At 42.3% G+C, this 24096-nt stretch overlaps 1 protein-coding gene and 1 pseudogene across 1 annotated transcript in view; one reads left to right on the top strand and one right to left on the bottom strand.

The window, feature by feature from the left end:
- The window catches only part of C13H12orf4 (chromosome 13 C12orf4 homolog), a 32727-nt gene that overhangs the window by 3950 nt on the left and 4681 nt on the right, over positions 1-24096 (top strand). The window contains exons 3-10 of the mRNA XM_051155425.1: positions 1611-1792; positions 4859-4958; positions 5059-5180; positions 9791-9897; positions 10221-10418; positions 11210-11338; positions 14185-14259; positions 19262-19464. Coding sequence (XP_051011382.1) covers positions 1611-1792; positions 4859-4958; positions 5059-5180; positions 9791-9897; positions 10221-10418; positions 11210-11338; positions 14185-14259; positions 19262-19464 — 1116 coding nt within the window. The remainder of the gene's footprint in view (positions 1-1610; positions 1793-4858; positions 4959-5058; positions 5181-9790; positions 9898-10220; positions 10419-11209; positions 11339-14184; positions 14260-19261; positions 19465-24096) is intronic.
- On the bottom strand, positions 7567-7986 carry LOC127196918 (pleckstrin homology-like domain family A member 2; annotated as a pseudogene).

Genomic DNA, 24096 nt, shown 5'->3' on the forward strand with positions numbered 1-24096 from the left:
AGGTCAATTTAAGGGAATCGTCTCTTTCCTTCTACTATGTAGGAACCAATGAACTATTTCTCGGGCCCAAGACCAATTTGTCTTATTTTTTAATGAAATATGTTTGGAACAGTACCTCTAGCAACATGGAGTGGCTTCATCCTACATATCCTTTGGACCATGGGATGATGGTCCAAGAACCAAGAACCATGAAAGAACCATTTCTCTTTATCTGAAGCTCCAGTTGAGTTGCTGTCTTGAATCTCCTCTGACAGCCTAAGTCAGTGATCAAAGCTCATTTTCATCTCTGGGACTTCTGTTTTCTCATTCGTCTTCGCTGTTGTGTAGTGTCACTGCTTCTCTGTAGGGTTGTGCAACTAGTATGCCCTGTTTCAGGAAGTCCAAGATCCCACACACGTTATTATTTTACTTTCTAACCTATGGATCTTTTTAGAATACATTTTTAATAAAGTGTTCTTCTGGTTATAGATTACTACATGCAAATTATATTTATTGTGCTGGATAGTTACAAGCTAACATTATCTGATAGGAGGGAACTCCAATTAAGAAAATGCCATCAGCTGGGTGTGGTGGCACATGCCTTTAATCCCAACACTTGGGAGGCAGAGGCAAGCGGATCTTTCTGAGTTTGAGGCAAGCCTGGTCTACAAAGTGAGTCCAGGACAGTCAAGGTCTCACAGAGAAACCCTGTCTCACAAAGAAAGAAAGCAAAGAAAAGAGAAAGAAAAGAAAAGAAAGAAAGAAAGAAAAAAAAGAAAGAAAAAAGAAAAGAAAGAAAGAAAGAAAGAAAGAAAGAAAGAAAGAAAGAAAGAAAGAAAGAAAAGAAAGAAAATGCCGCCATAAGATCTTCCTGGGGCCAAGCCTATAAGGCATTTTCTTAATTAGCGATTGAAGGGGAGGGCCCAGCCCATCGTGGGTGGTGCCTCCGGGGCTGGTGGTCCTGGGTTCTATAAGAAAGCAGACTGAGCAAGCCATGAAGAGCAAGCCAGTAAGCCACATCCCTCCATGGCCTCTGCATCTGCCCCTGCCTCCAGCTTCCTGCCCTGTTTGAGTTTCTATTTGAGCTGGAACTGTGAATGCAGTGACCCCTTTTCTCTCCAAGTTGTTTTGGTCATAGTGTCTCATCATGGCCATAGTAACCCTAAGACATTTAATCATAAAATACATTCAACTACAACTCAAGTGAGTGGCCGTGAGAAGCTCCACTGTCCTGACATAGATGCTGTGAGCTTTGTGTTCATCCCTTTGTGCGGGCACATCTATGCTTTGTGTATGGGAACGGGGTCGTGGCATACTGAGTTTTTACTATTGTGAGCACTTTCGTCCCTTGCTCTGTAGGTGTAACTCATTCCTTTTCCTAGGCAATCATAATAACACCTTAAGTTGTAGCTCTCCATGCTCATTTTTTATATTCTGACAATCTTACAATAACATCTACGTGTGTGTGTGTCTGTGTGTGTGTGTGTGTGTGTGTGTGTGTGTGTGTGTGTATTGGGGGGGTGTCTTTGTGTCCCTGTCTGATTGCAGAAGCACAGTCATACTATCCACACTTTGGCAGTCGTGTGTTAAAGGAGATGCTCTGCCATGACTGGATATGTGTCTTCTTGCAGACCACCTTAGAGCATGCGAGGCCTGAGGAGCCTAACTGGGATGAAGATTTTGCAGATGTGTACCATGACCTAATCCATTCGCCAGCCTCGGAAACTCTCCTGAATCTGGAACACAATTACTTTGTTAGCATCTCAGAACTGATTGGTGAAAGAGATGTGGAGCTGAAAAAATTACGAGAGAGGTAGTACTCATTTCTTCTGTTATAAAGTAACTGTTACGTTGTGAGATATGATACCCTGTAGGGCAGGCTGTTTGTACTTTTATAAAATTAAAACACTGCAGACTGTTTTGAATGAGCTGTCTCTTTGATCTTTACCTCAGCCCTACAATTAGTGTGTTCATTTTGCAAGTGAGAAAACCTTGGCTTGCATAAATCCAGTAATTTATCCAAGGCCAAAGCTAGAATTTTAACCTAATGGATGTGACTTCAAAACTGTTAGCCACTCCTCCTTGCTCTGCCCGTGCTCCGAGTTTCTTCTGCATTGCTTTCCTCTAGCCCACAGTGGCTTTCAGTTATCTTGTAAGCTTCCCACATTAGGAAGACAATACAAATATTCCCTAGAATTGTCCCAAGAAAGTTAATCGGATTTGAATTCCGTCTGTATAGTCTACCTAAGCAGCGTGCAAGCAGAGCTTTCTTGACTACACTTCTCAGAGTAAAGAACTGCCACCTTCTCTACTTAAAGTGGCTGTTCAGGCTGCGCCCTCCTGTTGACAACTGTGCTGGAAATCACAGTGCCCTCCTTCTAGATAATCCATTTTGATTTAGCAGGTCATTTATTACTTCAAAGGTGTTTATTTCAGAGTATGAGTGTATGTAGCATCAAGATGGATTGTAATGTCACTGCTGTATAGTGGTAGTTATTGCTAAGTATATAAAATAGCAGCTACTTACACTGCTGCGCTCAGTGTTGTAAGTGGTCTAGAGATCATTTACAACATGCTGGAGGGTGCACATAGGTTGTGTGCAAGAACTCTGCCTGGAACCAGTGACCTGTGTGTCCCAAGGGCTAACTGTATGCTCAGTTCCCTTCTTGTCTCATGTGTGTCCCTGACTAGTACTGTCACCCAGCCAAGGACTTCTTTCACTCCTGCCTGCTCCTCCCTGAAAAGTCCCTGTCTGAGCACCTATGGTTGGGCTGTTCTTTTTTCTAACTCAGAGGTTATTCCTATTCTGTTTATTATTTTTTGAGACAGTTCCTATTTTATCAGAGACATTAATTAACTTACCAATCATTTACTCTTTCTGGAACTTGATGCTATTTTTTATTGTGGGACAGTTGTGGTTTTTTTAAGGAGAAATTACATTATTCTATCGCATGACGTTAAGAGTTGTTGTCATGCTTGGTATTCTGAGGCAGTCTATAGTTAGCATCTTATCTGAGATAGAATAGACTTCCCTTTGAACTTATTCTAGGCAGTATCTCAAATCACTAACTGTATAATTAACTGTTAACGGTTTAGATACATTGAGGACATAAATGTTTATGAAATTTTATTTGTTGGATTCTTTTGTCCTTTTTTTTCTTATGAGAAATTTGCTGCTTTTATGGAACCATATTCTAGATAGTTCTTTAAACTTTAGAAGGAATGGCAATAATACTTTTATCTACTAGAGGGGATACTTGCAAAATACTAATACAAATATATATCTAAATTTTATGCAGACATGTTTGTTTCTAAATGAATCTCACATATAAGCATAATCTTCATTGGACACCTAGTACTTTCTGAATATTAACAACCAGCAGTGTAGTGCACATCTGTAATCCCAGTTCTCAAGAGGCAGAGGCCTGAGGCCAGCCAGGGTGACATAGTGAAACCCTATCTCAAGAAAGCAAAGGAAACAAAAAGGCTCATGGGATCATTTGCATTGTATATAGAGAAGTGGGAGCAAAATGACACTGAATATTTACTTCCAGATGTTGTAGTGTTCATGTGTCTACATTGTGTATCACATCTATCTGTTGTACTTAATTGTTATGAGTAAGTATAAACTCAGTTTGAAGAACAATTTACTTAACCAGAATGACAGTAAAACTGTGTTCTATCCTGTTTAGTATATATTTTAAATTTTTATTTATGATTTACTTATTTGCATATGTATATGTGGAGTGTGTACATATTTATGTGGGTGTCTTCATGTGTGTAGGTAGGTGTAATATATGTGTCTGACTGTATGTATGTGAAGGCCAAGGTCAATATTGAGCGTCTTCCTCAGTCTCTGTTCACCATATTTCTTAAGACAGGTCTCTCACTGAGCTTGGAGCTTATCTATTTGGCCAGGCTGTGACCAATGTGCTTCCAGGAATCTGCCTGTCTCTTCCTCCCCAGCACTAGGGGTACAAATGGGAGCTACCACTTTCAGCTGTTCTGTAAATATTAGGCACTCAACTGAGCTATCTCCCAGTTCCTCAAAATATCTTAGGACAGATTTTCATGCATTTGTATTAAAAGATACTTTTTATTTGAGATGTTCATAAACTAATTTATTGGGGCAGCCAGAACAGACAATAAATTATAGAAGTACAGCTCAGTTAAAATTTCCCAGAACAAGCTGACTCTGTAGCCACCATCCAATCCGGAAATAGGAGTTTTCAGCAATACAGAAGCCTCCCTCGTGCCCTCATAGTCACCACTTACTTTTACCCTGAGAAGCCTCTGTCTATACTCCTAACACCATTGATTACCTTCTCCTGCAGGGAAACCAATTATGAACATTGTTTCTTTGGGTAAATGAAGACAGTAGCCCTAGGCTACATCTTCAGGTTATATTTTATATTGCTCCTTAGAAGTAATTGTGTGACTTAACAGTTTGTCTTTTCAAACCAAATTGGCAGTTTCTGGGTCAGCATTGAGCTCATGTCAGTTCACATATGCTTGCGTGGAAATATGCTTAGGCTGGGATTATAGAGAATTTTCTTTGAGGAACTCCACAAATGAGAAGGGGTTAGACCATTACAGTCATTGAAAGATTGCTTGGATTTTGACTGTTGTCAATTATGCGTTAAGCTCAGAGTCACGATTTGGCCGCAGGTGTGTGTTATGGTTGACCCTGTAAGACATAGCCATCCGTATTCACAGACTCATTTTCAAGACTCGATGATTTTCAATATGTTGGAGCTTTAAATCTTAGATACATTATCCATCATATAATAAAATTATGGTTTCACTTTATTCAGTGAACTAAAGTGGCTGTGTACTCTCAAAGTTTGATAATTATCCTATTTGTTAATTTGTGTCTTAGACAAGGGATTGAAATGGAGAAAGTGATGCAGGAATTGGGGAAATCACTCACAGATCAAGATGTGAATTCACTGGCTGCCCAGCACTTTGAATCCCAGCAAGTAAGTGAGATGAGATATTATAATTAATGGCTTTAGATATATGGGTTTTTTTTTTTTTTCTTGTGAAAAAAATTGACCAGTTGGCATACTCTCTCCTTAGGACCTAGAGAATAAATGGTCAAATGAACTAAAACAATCTACAGCTATCCAGAAGCAGGAGTATCAGGAGTGGGTGATAAAACTTCATCAGGACCTCAAAAACCCCAACAACAGCTCCCTCAGGTACTGACCCCCAGCTGTTCCTATGTGTAGATGCCCATCACTACCAATATTTATTCTAAAATTGAGCCTTGTTGGTTGTATATGTTTGGCAATGAAAATCCAAGATTTTATATTTTTATTTTTTGAAACAAGACTTTTTATGTAGCTCTGCTGACCTCAAACTTGGTATTTAGCCTAGGTTGACCTTGACTTCGGGAAATCCTCCAGCCTCAGATCCTAAGTAGTAGAATTACAGACATTTTTCTTTCATTTCATGACATTGTATTACAGTTGGCATGACTAGATGGATGCCTAACACTCACTAAGCAGAAAGATAAAATATCTCTAAGTACAGTAGCCCTCTTTCCATAGTATGCCACACATGTCGTAAGCATTGGTGTACAGCCCAGGCTGCCTTTGCATGAGCAATGTCTTTATGTAACGTCAGTCTCCATTAGTCTTACCTCAAGGATAAGAAATATGTCTGCTCATTCTTTTCTTTCGATCTTCGTTTGGAGGGGAGGGGGTTGTTAGTTTGTTTTGTACATCTTGACAACTGCTTCTCAAGCTTTGGTTTGCTTCACTTTTTCCCCAAATTGCTCCTGTCTTCTAGAGACAACCCAGGAACTTTATTTCCCAGCCAGAATTTTGAGAGCATGGGGTTCCGGGGTCAGAGCATGCTGTGCATTGGGCTTTCTGTGCATGAGTATATGCCGCCACATGTAGAACACATGCCATGCTGTGGGAAGAGGTATCGAAAGCCACAGATTTAAGGAAGCTAAGAAGTTCTTCCTACAAAAGCCACCCATCCCTTTGCTGCTGTGCTTTCTGGTTCAGTGTGTAGGTTGACTCACTGGGTAATTCCTGGCCTTCTAGCTGCTGTTTCTGGAATTGTTATACCTCAGGGAAAATACTTTTACTATTGCTATCTTTGGTAGATGTTTCCATGAGCAACCAAAATTCTGTTTTTGACTCTTGGAAACCTAAGTTTATTGAGGGATAAATGATATGAAGTAAAGTCTGCCTCTTGAGGGGGTGGGTATCAGCTCAGGACCCCCAAGACCAAGTTCTCAGCACAAAGAAGATTTATTTGCCCTAGAGGCACAAAGGTCAGGGAATAAGAGACAGCAGCAGGAGATAGAGGATGAGGGAGAAGGGGAGGGGAACAAGGAGGAGGGAGGGTATTTGTCGGAGAGGGACAAGACACTGCCCCTGGATAGACAGGAGACAGACGTGGCCCATAGACAAATGGCAGTTTTTAAAGATAAAAGGGAAACCCCCATGTTAGGATGAGGTATTTAATTTTAACTGGGCAAGTTAATTTGGTGAGCCAAAGGGGGCTTTTGATTGCTGGACTTCAATACTTTAATAAGTGGACCTTGGTGGTCAGCCTCAGGAAGAAGGAAGTGGCCAAATAAGGGAATAGACCTTGAGGGCTGGCTTTAGAAATGTACTCTAACGGTTTTTGGCAAGACAGAAGGAATGGAGGAAAAGGGCAAGCAAGGCCTGCGAGAGCCATGTTTGTCATACTCGGGCTGGCCAGAGTACCTTCATTCCCACCTTTTGTTTTATTATTGGGTCACTGGGTGTTGGGTAAGTGGGCATCCTTTCTGGCTGCTTCCTGCTGACATGGGGCATTGTTGTCAGGGGACCTTGGCTAGAGTTTCTTCACCTATTTTAATGAAACACAGATTAAGGAAGTGTGACCATCATAAAACTGTCACCACAGTCAAGACATGGCATTTCTCTTTGCTCTTCATATTCAGCACTCTACCCTCTTGCCATCCCCTGTCAACCTCTCTGAGAGTGAGTGGCAGCTGTGCTGCAGCCTCCACCAGCACTTTCAGTACTCTTGAGCCATTCTGATGGCTGTAACCTCTCATTCCAAGTTCACTTTATGTTTCTCTGATGGCTAATGTATTGAACAGTTTTTCATGTGATAATTTTATATCTGTATCTCTTCTTTATATAAAAATTATGGATGTTTGTGTATGTGTGTTTGTGTATATGTGTTTGTGGACATTTAAACTCTGAATGCATGTTTATCATCAGATAAATAGTTTGTAGTGTTTTGTAGATACTTGCTCCTGGCCTGTGTCTTATTTTTTCATTTTCCTACTCACATATTTTTTTTAAAAAGAGGAATGGCATTGTTTATTTGGAATGAAAAATATAATATAAAAAATATTAAGACAGAATGGTAGGTTGGCAACAGGTGACCATCAATATAAAAAAAAAACAGTCGAATAAGTTAGCACACCTGCACAGCGGGGCGAGGCTCAGCAAGCACGGGAATTTTTTCAGTAAAGAGCAGCGTTGTTACCCGGGTATCCATCCTCTGGGCTCCTGGGCTCCTGTCTAAAGCGGCCACGTGGACTGGTTCCTGGCTCAACTGGTCCTTTGCGTCTCAGGGATCCAAGGAGCGCGGCTTTCGGGACTCCGGCGGCTCTTCAGATGCAGCGTGCTGAAACCGGTAGCGGCGGACGGACGTCTTCACTGCCCGTCAGTTCTGGAAGTCGATCAGCGCCACGGTGATGGCGGTGGTCCAGCAGCTCTTGCTTGCGCATCGGAAGTCGATCTCCTTGTAGAAGGTGGTGGCGATGGTGAAGTACACATACTTGGAGGTGTGCTCCACGCAGCCCACCTTGAGGATGGAGTGGAAGAATAGCTCCTTGACACGACCGCTGGACCCAGAGAAGAGGCGCAGGTGGTCCACGGTGAGCACGCAGCGCTTCTTCTTCCAGACCTGGAACAGGCTGTCGCTTCGCTTCTCCAGCTTGCCTTCGCGAAGAATATTCTCGGAGGTCGCCATGACTTTCGAAGCCATTTGGAAAGACTGCACAAAGAGGCGCTTCTCTGCGGCCCTACTCACATATTTTAAAAGCAGACTTTGTCATTTACATAGACCAGCCTGTCCTTGAGCTAGCAGCAATCTTCCTTCCTGTGCCTTCTCTGTGATGAAATTATGGGTGTGTGCTGCCATAGCCAACCATCCCTCCTCCTGCCTCATATTGAAGGTACCGAGTTGAGGGGTTTTGGTTGGGGGTGGCAGTACAAGCCTTTAATCCCAGAACTTGAGCAGAGACAAGTTGACCTCTGAGTTTGAGGCCAGTCTGCTCTCTATAGTGAGCTGCTACACAGTAAGACCCTGTCAAAGGGAGCGATACTATCCAGATAGTGATTATGCACAGAAGTTACAGGCCATCACTGTCAAGGTTGTTCACGTCTTGTCAGAAGGCAGCAGGTCTGTCCTCTAACCTCAGTGCCCAATAGGCTCTACTTTCTATGGTAGCAGCAGATGCTGCTCTACCTTGATGGGACTTGGAGCTTAGTACCCGTGGCATCCTCAGTCTTTGCACACCTTGCCGTGGAGTGGGTCCTCTAGGCTGTTGCTTTTCTTCCAGCGGTGGGATCTTGGGTTTTTGTCACTTACTGTGGGTCAAGCCGTTGACCACTGAGCTACACTCCCAGTCCTTGTCTAACAGTTGTCCAGCTCTGCTGCCTGTCAGTCCAACTTCAGTCTGGAACAAGCCTTGGGTCAGTTATGCAGAGAGGCTTCCCTCATCGGCTGTCCCCATGTTTCCATGGACACAGTGAAGGCTGATGGGAGAGTTCAGGTGGCCAGTCTGTGCTCCTACAGGTTCTAAAGTGACTTGCTACCCTGCACGTGACTTTCTGAACGCTGCTGATTTTCAGCTGATTTCTGTTGACTTCCTGGTTTGACAACACCCTTTGTCAAGCGTGCACTGACGAAAGCAGGCTGTCCTCGTGTCCTAGCCCTCTTCGGAGGAGCGCGCCACCCTTTGCCATTCTTATTCCTTCATTGCCTTGCGCCGTGGATTGGAATTGAGCAGTTACGTGGTCATAGCTTCTCTGAGGCAACCTTCTCAGTTTTGAGCAGAGCACAGAGAGAGCTTGTCTACTGAGAGGAGTGGGAATGCAGCCAGACAAGGCAGTGCCAACGTGAACCTCACAGTTTTACTCTTTTCCCGACCTTTTAATTTTCAAAAATTAAAATTTCTTTGATGATTACTATAATCATCATCATCATCATTGTGTGTGTGTGACGTGTATGTGAGCAAGCATCTGGAAAGTAGAGGACAGCTTTCAGAAGTTAGTTTCTCTTTCCACAATGAGTCTGGGCATTGAACTTAATGTTGTCAGGCTTGTGAAGCAAGAGCTTTTACCTGCTGAGCCATTTCAGCTGCCCAACTTTTTAATTTTTAATCTTCATTGCTGTCACCTCATCTACTTTATAGTTTTGTTTAGCCCTGTCATGTCCAATATGGCTTTTTAAAGATAATACATATTAGTTTATCAGTCAATCCCTGAATCGCTTTAAGCCACTAGGAAATATTAAGTGGCAGTGTGTTAGCTGATATTGTAATGACTGAAAAGAATAATCCGCATTGCTTACTGGGAGGAAGTGGAAGGACAAGTGGGGCCTTTAAACCTGTTGCTTCTTATGGTTTTACTTGTCACCATGGATTAAGGATGAGTTTCGGAATAAATTAAGCTCTGCTGTCAGCTGTTCAGTTCTCTCTCATTTCATGGTGAATTTATTTTCCTCTAAGAAAAAAAATTCTGGTGAATATGCAATGAGAGTCTAACAATTACTGTCTTAATTTCAGTGAGGAAATTAAAGTTCAGCCGAGTCAGTTCCGAGAATCTGCAGAGGCCATTGGAAGGATTTACGAGGAGCAGAGAAAGCTGGAGGAGAGCTTCACCATTCACTTGGGTATGGAAGCTCTTTTAACTGCCGCAAGGAGCGTCTGGACTCTTCCTCAGGAGTACAAACTCCTGCTGTGAGCAAGGTGTACCCATTCCTTCTAATTGCACGTTACATCCCTCTCATGAAGGCCTGTGTACCGTGTGTCTTGTGCTTTGGCTTTTATATTTGTAGATAAATTATGATAGCTATTAAGATTGAAAGTCAAAGAGCCCACTTCTAGTTATTATTCGGAACACGGGTTTACCTAGAGTCCTGCCATGGAAGTTTGCATCTGCTACAGGATTTCTGTCACTGCCTCAGTGTCTCTCTGTTATGCTGTCCACCCCTAGGAGCCCAGCTGAAGACCATGCACAATCTGCGATTGCTGAGAGCAGACATGCTGGACTTCTGTAAGCATAAAAGAGCTCATGGGAGCGGTGTGAAACTGCACCGGCTACAGACAGCATTGTCGCTTTACTCCACATCACTCTGCGGCCTAGTCTTACTAGTAGATAACCGAATTAATTCATACAGTGGCATCAAAAGAGGTAAGGAGACACCAAGCATACTCATTGACTTTCTCTCAGTAACACCATTCCTGTAGAGGAGTCTCACACTGTAGCCCATGCTGATCTTGAACTCAAAGCAGTCCTCCTGCCTCTGCTTCTGAAGTGCTGGAATAACAGACATGCGCCGCTATACCAGCTTTCAGATGAAACCATTTTCATAAAGGAATTATGAGAAACTCAGCCGTATGTCAGTATATCACAAACATGAGAAGTCCTGGCCATGCCAAATAAGAGGACAGCAAAGAAACTGTGCAGCCCCAGCTACCTTAACATTCATAAGGAGCTCAAGGATATCTGGTTCTTCCTAAGGTGCCATGCATAATACTCGTATAGAAGAAGACTCTTATTTCAGGTTGAAGTAAAAAATAATAATCCAGCTATAAGTGCATTTTCATTTTAGAATCAAGTTCTGCCGAGTGATCTCCCATTCCTTCCAAGTTAAAAAAAACCAAAACCAAAACCAAAACCAAAACAAAACCAAAAACCAAAACAGCTTTTTTTATAATTTGTAGAGATTGGGGATATATTATAATCAAAGTGTCTGTTAGTTAAAGAAGACATGGAGTCGCATTAGAGTGTTCTTGGATGGTGATTGTTCTCTCCTGAGAGTGAAGTGTCGGTATTGCTGTGCCCTAACTTAATGCACAGGTATTAGAAACAAGAAGAAATCATGTTTACATACTTCACTCTGTCTCTCAGATCTCATTTTCTATAAGCCATTGATAAAATGGTTCACATTTAGAAGCTTGTTCATACTTTGGATCCCTTAGATTTTGCCACGGTTTGCCAAGAATGCACGGACTTCCACTTCCCACGGATCGAAGAGCAACTGGAGGTTGTCCAGCAGGTGGCACTGTACGCGAGAACCCAGCGCAGGAGCAAGTGCAAGGAGGCTCGCGGTCAGTAAAACAGCATCCCTAAAGCTAGCATGCTTACTCTAGCCCCCAGCCATACTGCTGGCCTGGAGGTGAGCACTAAAGCACGTAGAAGTTGTGTAACCGTGCATTACAGGGTACCTGGTACCACTCAGTCCCCTATTAGCAGGTATTTATCTTCATTATTTAATTGTAAGTAGCAGTGCATAAATAACATTGTGCATCAATCGTGGTGCACATGTATAAGAAGTAAGCATGTCTGTGGTCAGTGGCACATATGCTCCATTTAATATTTACAGTGCTGGCCACTGCTCCTTGGTTTATCTCTTTACCAATGGTACTTGTGTCTCTGTTGTAGCAGCATGTATTGTATTCACAGGAAGTCAGTATGGAGGCAATCCTGCCAAAGGACTTTATAGAATATTTCAGTGCGACTGACCTCTTACTCAGGCATCATCTTCCTCCACCTCACTCAAGCTAGTGATGATATAATCAGAAATATTTTTCACATATTTTTAAAATTATAATAAATTTAAGTAAAATATAATCATATAACTTTCCCCTTTCCTCCCTCCAGCTCCTTCCATGGCTATTTTAATATCATTAGTACTAAAGGTTGAGATCATGACACGTGTGGGAGAAGGAGGAGGATTTGAAGTCTGTCTGTGAGAAATAGCATGCAGTACATGGCAGAATGTTTTTAAAGTACCTGTAGTTAGGGCATGTGTGTGGCATGGCGTGTTGTTTCAGCTAGGGCAACTCCACTGTGATCTAAATGAAGCAGTCGGATGAGTCGCTGTAGAAGCGACAACTTTCTTTTTTTGTTTGTTTGTTTTGAGATGGGGTCTTAGTTTGTCCCCAGCTTTCCCAGAACTCACTGTGTAGCCCAGGCTAACCTTGAACTTGTGATCTTCCTCCTTCAGCCTCTTAAAGGCACTTGTATGTTATAGAAAAGTCTTGGGAAAACACTTTCTCGGCTTTCTTTTTCTTCACATGACTACATATTTATTATGTTTGCATCCTGACATACAAATACCTGTTTATTCTAAGATGTTTTGTTTATTTTTTTACTGTGGTTGTTATATTTCTACAGTTCTGATATGTGGACATTATGTTTTTTAATGACTATCACCTCTTTATGTTCCTAAGCAAGGTGTTACTCATTAAACACCGACAGAGAGCGACTGTGAGCTGTTCTCACTTGTTTCTCTTCTTTCGTTTACCTTGAGACAGTATTTAAAACATTTCTCCCTTCCCTTCCCTTCCTCCAAATCCTCCCGTCTACCTTTCCCCACTCTCCTTTAAATCCATGGTCTCTTTTCCCATAAGTTGTATCACACGCATATATTGCATTTGTATATACATATATATCCCCAAATATAACTTGTTGAGGCCATGTAATGTTACTTGTGTGGATGTTTTCAGGGCTGACTGGCACTCGACAACCAGTTGGTGTGCAACTCACTGGGTCTCGTTTCTTTCATGGAGATTGTTTGTTCATTTCCTGTGTAGCCAGAATTGGGGGATTTGTTCGTTGCAGTCTGTGCTGTAACCCACTGCTTATCTGATGCACGTCAACTGCCAGGCTCTGCTTTGTTACACGAAATGTGCACACGAACAGTTCCGAGCCTTCTATCTACGATTCTCTACTAGGTCACAAAATGCATGTGGTTATGTGACGAAGTGAACGACATCAACTTGTCAGCATTCAGATACTATATTAGAGTTAATGTTTTGGTGTATATACTGTTTAGTAATTTGAAAGTCTGTTTTCTAATATGGCATGCCATTTCAAAATAGATTCCAAAACAGTTTTTTATTCATCTGGAGTAAATAGATAGCCCCTAGAAAATAGCTACTTTGAAAGGCAGTACTCGTTTTGTATTTGTGACAAGAGAATTCTTATAAAATCCAGGTGTATTTTCTATTAAGATATGTGTATTCACGTAAATAATGTGTTCAGCCTTAATAATATATGTTAATTAAAATATCTCTCATTACCCAACATTTATCCTTCTAAGAAAAAAATCATGCTTCAAAAAACAAAAAATCTAGGTAGAGACAGGCAGATCACTGTGAGTTTGAGGTCAGCCTGGTCTACGAAGCGAGTCCAAGGAAAGCCAGTGCTGTTACATTGAGAAATCCTGTCTTGAAGAACCAAAAGCAACAACCACAAAAACCATTGGCTGAAAAAGTTCTGCTTGAAACAGTATCACCCATCTGCTGAAATCAGTTGTATATAGTGTCAGATGAAACAGTGAATTTGAAGAATGTGCTGAATATAAAATGAGCCTTGGTGTTGCTAGCTGTCTGTGTAGTCCAGAGCAGGTTATATCAACAACAGTGAGTCAGAGGCTAAAAATAAAGATGGACACACCACAGCTATCTAATGAAGTTATTTTATGTGCAGCTAACTTAGTGCCCTGACCTCTCAGAAGAAAACTAGAGTGTTGGCAACTCCACTGTGGCCGAACCATGTGGGGTCGAGGCTGGCCCCACCTTTTCCCTGTGCACCCCTACTTAGGGAACAACTTACTGAAGCCTTTCTTCTCTTGTATATGAAACTAAGAGATGTAGCTAAATTCTAGTGTACATACTTAGTGTTTGCAAGTGCCTGAGTCTACTTCCAGGTAAGAAAAAAGAATGTGAGAGGAGAAGAGAGCAGAGGTAGGGAGAACAGAGCAGAGGAGGGGAGTAGGCAAAGTCATGGAGCTCGGGAATTGTGAGCTGCATGTGAAGCCTGGAGCAGAATGCCAGGAACAGCGAGACACGTACCACACTTTTGTTATTGTGATTGTGTTGGAAGAGTAGGGGTAATATAATTTCAAACGTGGCAATATTTCTACATGTTGTATTTTCTTTATGAATAGATTCTGGAAACCAAAATGGAGGAAGTGATGATAAATCTAAGAACACTGAGAGAAATTTTTTAAATATCTTACCTGGTAAGTATTGTTTTGTTCTAAATTGCGGCTTTCTTATACTCACACACATTAAAATAGTAGATTTGAAACATGCATTTTTATTACATTCACGTCTAAAATGTTTTCTCAGACATCCCATTGAAACAGCACTTGTATCTGTGTAACACATGCTCACACACCTTCTTTAATGCAAAGCCTCATCTTTATACTAGAAATGACTTCTCGATCCACGTAGAAACCCCACAAAGTCACATAAAAGTTTCATGATTATGTTTCTAGTCGCCTCCTAGTCACAGATTCTTAGTTACTTAGGAATGAACAAAGAGGTGACTTTACTCTAAAATATAAGCAGTAGTGCACAGAGAAGAAGCTGGTTGAACTTGTAGCAGGGCCATTGATGTAGGCGCCTGTTCACATGTCCCCTCACACCTTTCTGCCTCTGTGTCTTCCCACGCTGTTTTATTGAACACGTTTAACTGCTGGAGCACAAGCTCTCAGTCCTCCATCTGGCTGAATTCACTTGCTGGTTCTTATGGTCATTCCCATGCCCAGGCACCACATGGGAGCCCTGACTGTGCTTTGTAGAGTGAACTCTTAAACATAATGGTAGGTTTTATAGTCTCAAAAATAGCCCTTCCTTGATAGTTTCCTAGTCTCTTTTAGGTAGTTTCTCACATTTCCTTCCTCAGATCTTGAGCATGCAGGCCATGTCACTAATTTAAGGAAAAGCCATTCCCATTTCTGCGTTCCTCTTAGACGGCATAGCCCATCCGATTGTGGTCGTCAGCCTCCATGTTTCCTCCCACCTTCGCATCTCCTGCCCCCGTGGATAATGTTAGAATCACCACAGCCGTTTCCTCCCCATGTGGACCATTTATCTATTGTTCTCTGTGGACCCAAGCCACCACACTGTGGCTTCTGAGGCGTGTGCTGGCCTTTACTGCTTTGGAAGTGCCTACATCTTGTTATTGTTCTATTTATTTCCTTCCTTTAAAAAAAGCCTATGAGTTAGTGTCATTACCACTGAACAAGGAATGATATGCCTTAAGTCTGAGTTAGGAAAGAGATATTAAACTGTCTGCCATATATATATTGACAGCATCTGAATTTCCATAGCAAACATAGTTACCATAATGATGGGAGGTGAAAAATATCTCCATTTTTAAATTTTTAATTAAAAATGCTTTTTCTCTTCTTTTTTTTAATATTTATTTATTTACTTATTTGAGTGTTTAATTTGCATGTATGACAGAAGAGGGCATCAAATCCCATTATAGATGGCTGTGAGCCACCATGTGGTTGCTGGGAATTGAACTCAGGACCTCTGGAAGAGCAGTCAGTGCTCTTAGCCGCTGAGCCATCTCTCCAGCCCCTAAAAATGTTTTTTCATACAGTATGTTTTTATCTTATTTCTTTCCCCTTAACCCAGGAATAGTTGTTGCTTTATTATGCTCTAGGTACTTAACAGGCCATCCAGTTCTTACAGGAACCTCGTAGAAAAGCAGTTAGGCCTGATTCCCACATTTCCTGCCCAAGGTGCCGGCTGAGAAAGTTGAAGTGAGCTCGCAGCCTCACCTACAGCGCTGGAGAGAGCAGCAGGTCTGCTTCACTTCCAACCCCGACCCTTCTCTACGGTAGCTTAGCAACTAGTTACTACTGCCAGCACCTGAACTGGCCCCCATTTTATTAATGGGTAAAGTGAGACCAAGAGGCAAAGTCATTTAAGGACGGACAAAGCAGTGCCAGATTGGGGATTAGGAGCACCTGACTGGCTCACTAAGTCGTCCTCCCTCAGTGCTGGCCGCAGCCCAAGTCCAGTGCTGGGAGTCCCTCTGCTGGGCGTCTGCAGGCAGTTAGGACGCCCTGAGGATCCCTGCCTCATATGGTCTGCTCCATTCTGACGAGCAGCCTGTGTCTCTCATTGCCTTCTCACCACATGTGTTCCCTTTCACTTTCTCTTTGGCCAGCTTATTTCAAATCTCTATCCCTGTCCTTTGTTTGTGTTCTTCTAGTTTGTTAGCTTATTTGTGTCTAGAGGAAAGTTTTTGCCCAGATCCTGTGAGAGGCATCTTTAAGTACAGCTCATACACACTGGAAACAAAAGATGCTAAAGTGCAGAAGCCTACTGAGTACTTTATATTTGTTTAGATATTTGTCTGCATTTTGTCTGTGTTCATGTGTGTGTACGTGCCACGGTGCCACATGAGTTTTCTCCTTCTACCACGTGGGTCCTGGGGACCAAACATGTCATCAGTGTTGGCAGTAAGTGCCTTTATCCACTGAGACACTCACCTGGCCAAAGTACTTTTATATTTTCCCAAAAAACATTTGCTATCTCATACAAATATTGAAAAGTAGTACATCTGGCTTCCCTTTTTGTATTCTTGATTTCTTTTTAGTTTTTTTTTAATAAAATATTTTTATTGACTATTTGGAAGTTTCACATAATGCACCCATCACATTCACTTCCCAGGTCCAACCTGACTCTTGTGACCTCCCCCAAAACAAGAGGAGGAAAAAAGAAGAGAAAAATGTTACCAAGTCCAAATTGTATTGCCCATATACACTGGAGCATAGTCAGACTCCCAATGGCCCAGCCCCTTAATGAAAACTGAGTCCCTCCCCACCCCCAGAAGCCATCAACTGTGAACAGATACACTTCAGTGTCCTTATCACAATTTTTAGAGTTCCCCTCCATGGCTTCCTGTCCAGATTGTTTGTTTGTTTGTGGGAGCTGTCACTGAAGCCTTTCATGTTTCTCATGCTCAACTTGAGTCTGCAGTCATTGACACTACTGCAAAAGAAGCTTCTTTGCCCTTTACAGTCAGTGGCAGCATGGTTCATGGATTCCACCTGGGTTCTGGCTACAGCATGTGCCACAGACGTCACATGGCCTCAGGTGGCAGCACAGAGCATGGGCATTCCCATGGCCTTTAGTGGTAACATGGGCCACAGACATCAACACGGCCTCCAAGCACAGCAGGGCCACGGAATCACGTGACTCTTGGGGCAGCATGGACTGTAGACATTAACATGGCCTCAGGTGGGCAGCCCAGGCCACTGATTTTAATAAACCAAATACCATCAGTATTTATAAAAGGAAAATGAATGTTAAGACTTGAAGTAGCTAGTAAGTAGCCAGATAGATGAACTTATTTTGTAATATTAAGCCACTGAGTTGTAACTTTTAAGGTAAATTTCATCTATATAAGCAAGGCAATATATAACTTGTTTCAACTGTTTTTCATAATTGAATTTTTACACCCCTGCAAAATTTCAATGAAAAGGCAAATAAAACATTCAGATATGAGTTTATACTTTAAAAAAGTCTACCAATTGCACAATGACTACTATTACACTGCAATTTAGTGTATTAGTACAGAATATACATCCCTTAAATACTTTGGGCCATGCTTTCATACACATGAGTAACTTCTGATGTGAGTTTATATATGATCTGTTCTTGAAGACAATACTAGACATGTGTTACCTAATGTCTGGATGTCACAAAGCCAGCAAGATATTTCTCCTTTACCTGAATTGTCAGGTCAACAACTCTAAAGCAGTGGCATTCACAGTACTGTAGGATATTTCCCAAGGTGAAGTCACATACTGCAAGGAAGATTATCTTCACATGTGAATTAACATCCCTGTCTATTGGTGTGTCCATCTGCTCAAGTGGTCATGTAGTCTGACTGTCAGTAACATTGCTTTTCCTTCTGTGGTACTCCAGTGAGTACCCCATATGGAATTGTTTGACCAGATGGGTTGCTGTGGATGGCAGTACTATAAGGCATGGGCCATTCTTTCTTTGAAGAACTATATAGTCTGTCATTTGCCTAGAGCTCCCTGTATGTTCCCTTCATCAGTCCAGGGACTTCTCCAGCAGGCTCAACTTCATAACCATGCCACCGTTCCACACTGGCTCTTGGTAGGGGCCTAATAAGAATTTTTAAATACAAATATATTAGATTTAAAAAATAAATCTCCAATATAATTAGAGGCAAGGATGAATGAAATTGAAGGTAAGGGCTAATTGTAGAAGCTTTCCCATAAACTTCTGGGAGGGCAGATCACGCATTCATGCATTCAACAAATCTTTATTGAGAATTTTCTATCTGCTAGAGATGGATTATTAAGTTAGAAAAAGCTCTCATTAGCCACAAACCATAAACAATACTCTCTTTAACATAATTTATGTAAATGACAGGATGTCACTGTTAAGGAGAAAATAAAACAGAATGGAAATAAGAAGTGTGTGACAGGTGGAGGAGCCCTGTATCAGGATAGGTTTTCTAAGGGGTGACATTTGGTCTGAGATATGACTGATGGAGTCACATCTTGGAGAGCTTGGAGCAAAGCCTTGTAGGCATCAGCCTGAATTGACAAAAAGTCCCCATGGGTTTGAAGAGCTGGTCAAAGAGGAGAGGTGAGGCGAGGGTGTTGCAGGAAAAGGCCTCGTCTGAGCTAGGAAGGCCTGTAGGCCATCGTAAAGAGCTGGCTCTTTCACCTGCTGAGTGCGCTTGAGTGAGAGGGTGCTGCACAGTGTGTTTGAATCATCGGGGTCTGTGAAGAAGTTTACATCATACAGGATGAGAGCAAAGAGATCAGTGGGTGGGGTAGATAATTAAGAAGGGGGTTGAGTGCAATTTCTGTATTTCTGATCTCAGAAACCGATAAGCAGAGATTGGCCAGTCGGCTGAGATGTGAGAGCAAACAGGATGCAGGAAGGCAAATTTTGGACACATAAAATTTCACATTTTAAGCATTTATGTTGAATAGAGATTATAAACTCTCATTTACCTATAATCCAAGGGTCACTTCATGTCACTTTGTAACCCTCTTGACAAACTAGCTATTATCTCTTATTTTAATTGCTTTTCTTTAAGAATAAAGGGCCATGATCGCAGTTGCTTCCTGAGATGAAGTCAACACACTGGCTTCCCCCATGGCTACTTAAATAAAGCTTCGGGTGAGTGTGACTCGAGTTTTTGAAAATCATGGCTGCATTTGTTGTTCACAGGAGAATTTTATATTACACGTCATTCTAATCTCTCGGAAATCCACGTGGCTTTCCATCTCTGTGTGGATGACAATGTGAAATCAGGAAATATCACTGCTCGGGATCCTGCTATCATGGGACTCCGAAATATCCTCAAGGTTTGCTGTACCCATGACATCACAACGATAAGCATCCCTCTCCTGCTGGTGCATGACATGTCAGAGGTAGGCAGAAATCCCTGGCCGTGGTACATGGCAACACTGCTAACAACCTACGTTTTAGAGGGTGACTTTCTTATTTGTTTGGTTTTGGTTTTGTTTTGTTTTGTTCCTGTTTTTCAAGACAAGGTGTAGTCTAGGCTATTCTAGACTCTCTTTGTAGACCAGGCTGGCCTACAACCCACAATGATCTACCTGCCTCTGCCTCCCTGAGTCCTGGGATTCAAGGCATGTGCCACCACGCCAGCTGTGACTTTTAACTGGTGGTCTTTGTATCTCCTGTTGGGTCCGTTGAATTGAGTGACATATAATATGTTGAGTAATGCTCAGAAAAGAATAGTGTTGCTTGATACCAGTAAACAAGGAATTCTAGAGAGTCTTTTCCTTTGCATAAGAAATGTGCCTTCCGCCTCCCGCCTCCCGCCTCCCACCTCCCGCCTCCCACCTCCCGCCTCCCCACCCTTCCCCTCCTCCTGCCTCCCCACCCTTCCCCTCCACTTCCTCTTCCTTCCCTGGTTCATTTACCTTCACATCTGCACTTGGCTTTGGCCAGTGCTAAGACAGGTTTGCAGCCTCTGAATATGCACCAGTAGGCAATAGAAAGGCACTCTAGCCAGCAAGAAGAAGCCAGCTTCGCCTTAGCATCTTCTCAAGGATGTCTTGTTGATGTAACAATGTGGGCTTGTACAGTTAAGACGTGGCACAATCATTCACCTACTGTGGCTGCTTCCCTTCTGCTGGCTTCCCTCACTCCTGTGAAAACTAAGTATAGGGAATAAGTTGTAGAAATTAAACAAAGGCTAAAATTCAACTTCAGTAAGCTAAAGGGACAAATGAGCTGCAATCCAGTGTAGGCAAGTAAATTCCTTTGGGGGAGTTCCTCTCATAAATAAATAAGCCCTTCCTCAAAACAAGCAGATAAAGAGTTGCCGGTCAGCCTCTCAGCGTGGGCACTGTTTTGTCTTATTTGGGGGAGGGGTGAAGGAAGTGTGGGTATTTATATTTTTTCATTTCTTTGTTTATTTGAGACAAGGCTCTGTAGCCTTGGCTGGCCTGGTACTCATTACGTAGCCCAGGCTGACCTCAAACTCATGACAAGGCCTCAAACCTCTGCTTCAGCCTCCAGAGTGCCAAGATCACACATGTGAACTGCTACACTAGCCAGATGCATTTATAAAAGTTGTTGTCAGCTCTGCAGATCGAATGCTCAGAAGGAAGCTTGCCATTGATGACTGTCCTAGTTAGGGTTACCATTGCTGTGACAAAACACCAGGCCAGTGCATCGTGGGGAGGAAAGAGTTTGAGGAAAGGGTTTATGTGGCTTACACTTCCACAGCTCTGTTCACCATTGAAGGAAGACAGGAAAGGAGGCAGAAACCTGGAGGCAGGAGCTGATGCAGAGGTCATGGAGGGGTGATGCTTACTAGCCGACTCCCCCTGGCTTACTCATCCTGCTTTCTTACAGAACCCAGAACCACCCGTCCAGGGGTGACACCACCCGCAATGAGCTAGGCCCTCCCCCATCAATCATGAATTAAGAAAATTCCCTACAGGCTTGAGTATAGAAAGATCTTATGGAGGAAATGTCTAAATTGAAGTTCCCTCCCCTCAGATGAATTTAGCTTGTGTCAAGTTGACATAAAATCATCCCTCACCAAAAGTTATTACCAAAATAAAAATGTACTTAAATGCTGTATTATAGAAGAGAGTATAAAGAACTAAGCCTCCCCACCCCCAGGACTGAGCATATTACAAAGGGCTCACTTTACTCTTGTACTCATTCCTTTTAAGTGCGGGTGCTATGTGATTTCCAGCTTACACTCCAGTCTGGGGGTCTTCGCTCAGAGAGAACATTTAAGTTTAAGAACTGTTTAAGTCAAGAGGATTGTGTTAGCACCCTGTGGGGGCAGCCCCACACTTTCCTGTTTCTCACTCACTCACTCCTCCAGCCCCACTCTCCCCATCAGGAGAGACGGACAAGGCTTTGTAAACTTTCAGTTCTGTGGCGAATGTTTCAGTGATCCTCACTAACTAGTCATCTATAAAAGGGTCTCTAGGGAGTGACAACTGTGATGAATTTCTGCCACAAGGAAACATCCAGACATTCCTGCAGCTGGATTCCTGGTTAACCAGCTTATAAAAATGGTTATACGTAGGTGGGAAACAACCTCAAAAACACTGTTTCCAAAAGTCACTCAGTTCAGATTGACTTGCAGACATCTGATCCGACAGTGTTCCCTCTCCCACGGCATTACAAAAGCTGCCCTTCAAATTGCGACAGCCAGCTGCAGGACATTAAGTTTGCTTCGGAAGTGTCCAATTTAATTCACAAAAGTAGATTGAGCCACAGGCTTCCCATTTGCTGTATTTAAACAGCCTCAAGGTCAAGAAGTTTATTTGACAAACTCAGATGGCACAGCCCGGGGCATAGAGGTGTGTGTCCTAGGCCTACAGCCCAGGGTATAGAGGCTTTGTGCAGGGATCCCAAAATGTTTTCAGATGGTGTTTTTCATCCAGGATTTCTGAACGTGCTTGCCACATGTTAAGGTGTCAGAGTAATGGTGAGGTCTGAAGTGTTCCCTGAGAGCCATGACAGGCAGGGTAACTGTGGAATTGTTTGCACCTTGAAAAGAAAGAAGATATGAAAAGCAAAACCAGCCTCGGGGTGGGGCTGGGGGCATATGGCTTTTATCTGTCTGAACATCCCTGCAACTCGTGCCCAAATCATATCCAGAACGGAAGGTTCCCTGTACCCTGGAAGCTGCTTATGTAATCCCAGCTACTTAAACCCCTTTCTGTACAAGAGAATCTGTGATTTTCACTTAACAGTGAGGACTGAGGGGTGGGGAGATGGCTCTTTGGATAGAGGTGCCTGCTGCCAAGCCTAAAAACTTGAGTCTGACCTCCAGGAGCCACACTGTGCAGAAAGAACTATTTGTTTATCAACACATGTGCGGGGCAGTGCCTTGGCTCTGGCTCCAGTCGTTCCGTATTGTCTGTGAGGTTCATTCTTGTCTTTCTGCTGTGCTCGTGGATTCTGTTTTCCCATTCCTATATATAACATGGTATGGCTCGATGACAATTATTTAGCCATTTTACTGTTTAAGTACATTTGGCTGGTTTCTAGATTTTCTTTGTTAAAGTTAAACATCCATTCAAGGTCAAGAAGTTTATTCTACAAACTCAGATGGCATAGCCAAGGACATAAAAGTGTGAGTTGTGCAGGGTCCTGAGTGTCTGGTTATTCCTAAATAATGCTGCTGTGAACAGTGTTTTTTACGATTCTATTATAAATAAACTTAGAGATGGACTATTGAATATTGGGGTATGTTTATAAGTTGCTTTGACAGATATGGCCAAATCATTTTCCAAAGTAGTTGTAATAGCCTTGTTTTTTAATGTTAAAAAATAAGAAACAAACTCAAGAACTTTAGTCTCAGGACTCAGGAAGCAAAGCACTTGGATGGCTAAATGATTATTAATATTTAATATTGATGTATATAATTATTGAGGCAACAGTTATTCTTTAACCTGCTAGTATATAAATAAAAGACACAGAAACCTGTTAGATTTTTAATAAACCTCAATGCACTCTGGCTGGGCAGATATCAACCCTCTAAGATATCTTCTCTATTTCTCAGCCAAAATCCCCATAAGATATTTGCACATGTTTTCCGTTCGGGCTGCTTCTCTCCATCATGCCAATCCTCAGAGCAAGCTCCTCCTGGCCATGCTAGTTCACGTTAACCCATGGCAACCTGCTTTTCTCTTCCTCCTCTCTCTCCTCCTCATGGTACCTCTGTGACCCCCAAACCCCGAGAACCTTGGCTCTGCCTATCTCTCCTCTACCCAGCTCAGGTGTGGGCAACTTTCATTGCCAATCAGGGATAATTTGGGATGCACGGTTTATGCCATGTTATTTTGGATATGTGAGAATTTGCTCATAGGACAGTAAAGATCTAGGGGTCAAACGACTAACATTTGAATACTCAGTAGCCACAGATCAACCCCAACAATGGATCTTTAAGAGTTCAAGGCCTGCCAGGCCTACATAGTGAGATCTTGCCCCTGGCCCTCCCCCAAAAAACCAAAGCCATGTTTTCACCCTCTGTAATGGCTATAAAACTTAGTTATAAAAATGTTTCAAGTTTCTCAAAGGCATATACATGAGAATAAAGAATAATCTTGTAATCCTTCCCACTGGTGCATGAATGCGGAAGATCTTGTTTCTAACTTTGAAGACATAAAGTGGAAACCTAACACGACATACGGAGACTTAGGCTTGGTTCCACATACCTGTAATTATAGCCTTCAATAGGCTGACACAGGAGGATTGCCAAAAGTTTGAGACCAGCCTGGACTATGTAGCAAGACACTGTCTCAAAAAAAAATAAAAAAATAAACAAACAAAATCTCCAGTAGTTCAACTTTAGCCCTCATCCAAAGATGCAAGTGCCCATGTATGGTCATAACTTTTAGGTAGAAGATATTTTTTTGCATTAAAATCTAAATTGAGAAATAATTTTAGTTTTAGGTCTTTAGAATCTATTCTGAGTACAATGTCTATTTTTGATATATAGTATAGTCGCATGGCCCAGTTTTCTGACTTGGTTCCAAATTTCAAAGTGTGTCATTTGA

The sequence above is a fragment of the Acomys russatus genome, chromosome 13, assembly GCF_903995435.1.
Source record: "Acomys russatus chromosome 13, mAcoRus1.1, whole genome shotgun sequence".
Classification (NCBI taxonomy): Eukaryota; Metazoa; Chordata; class Mammalia; order Rodentia; family Muridae; genus Acomys; species Acomys russatus.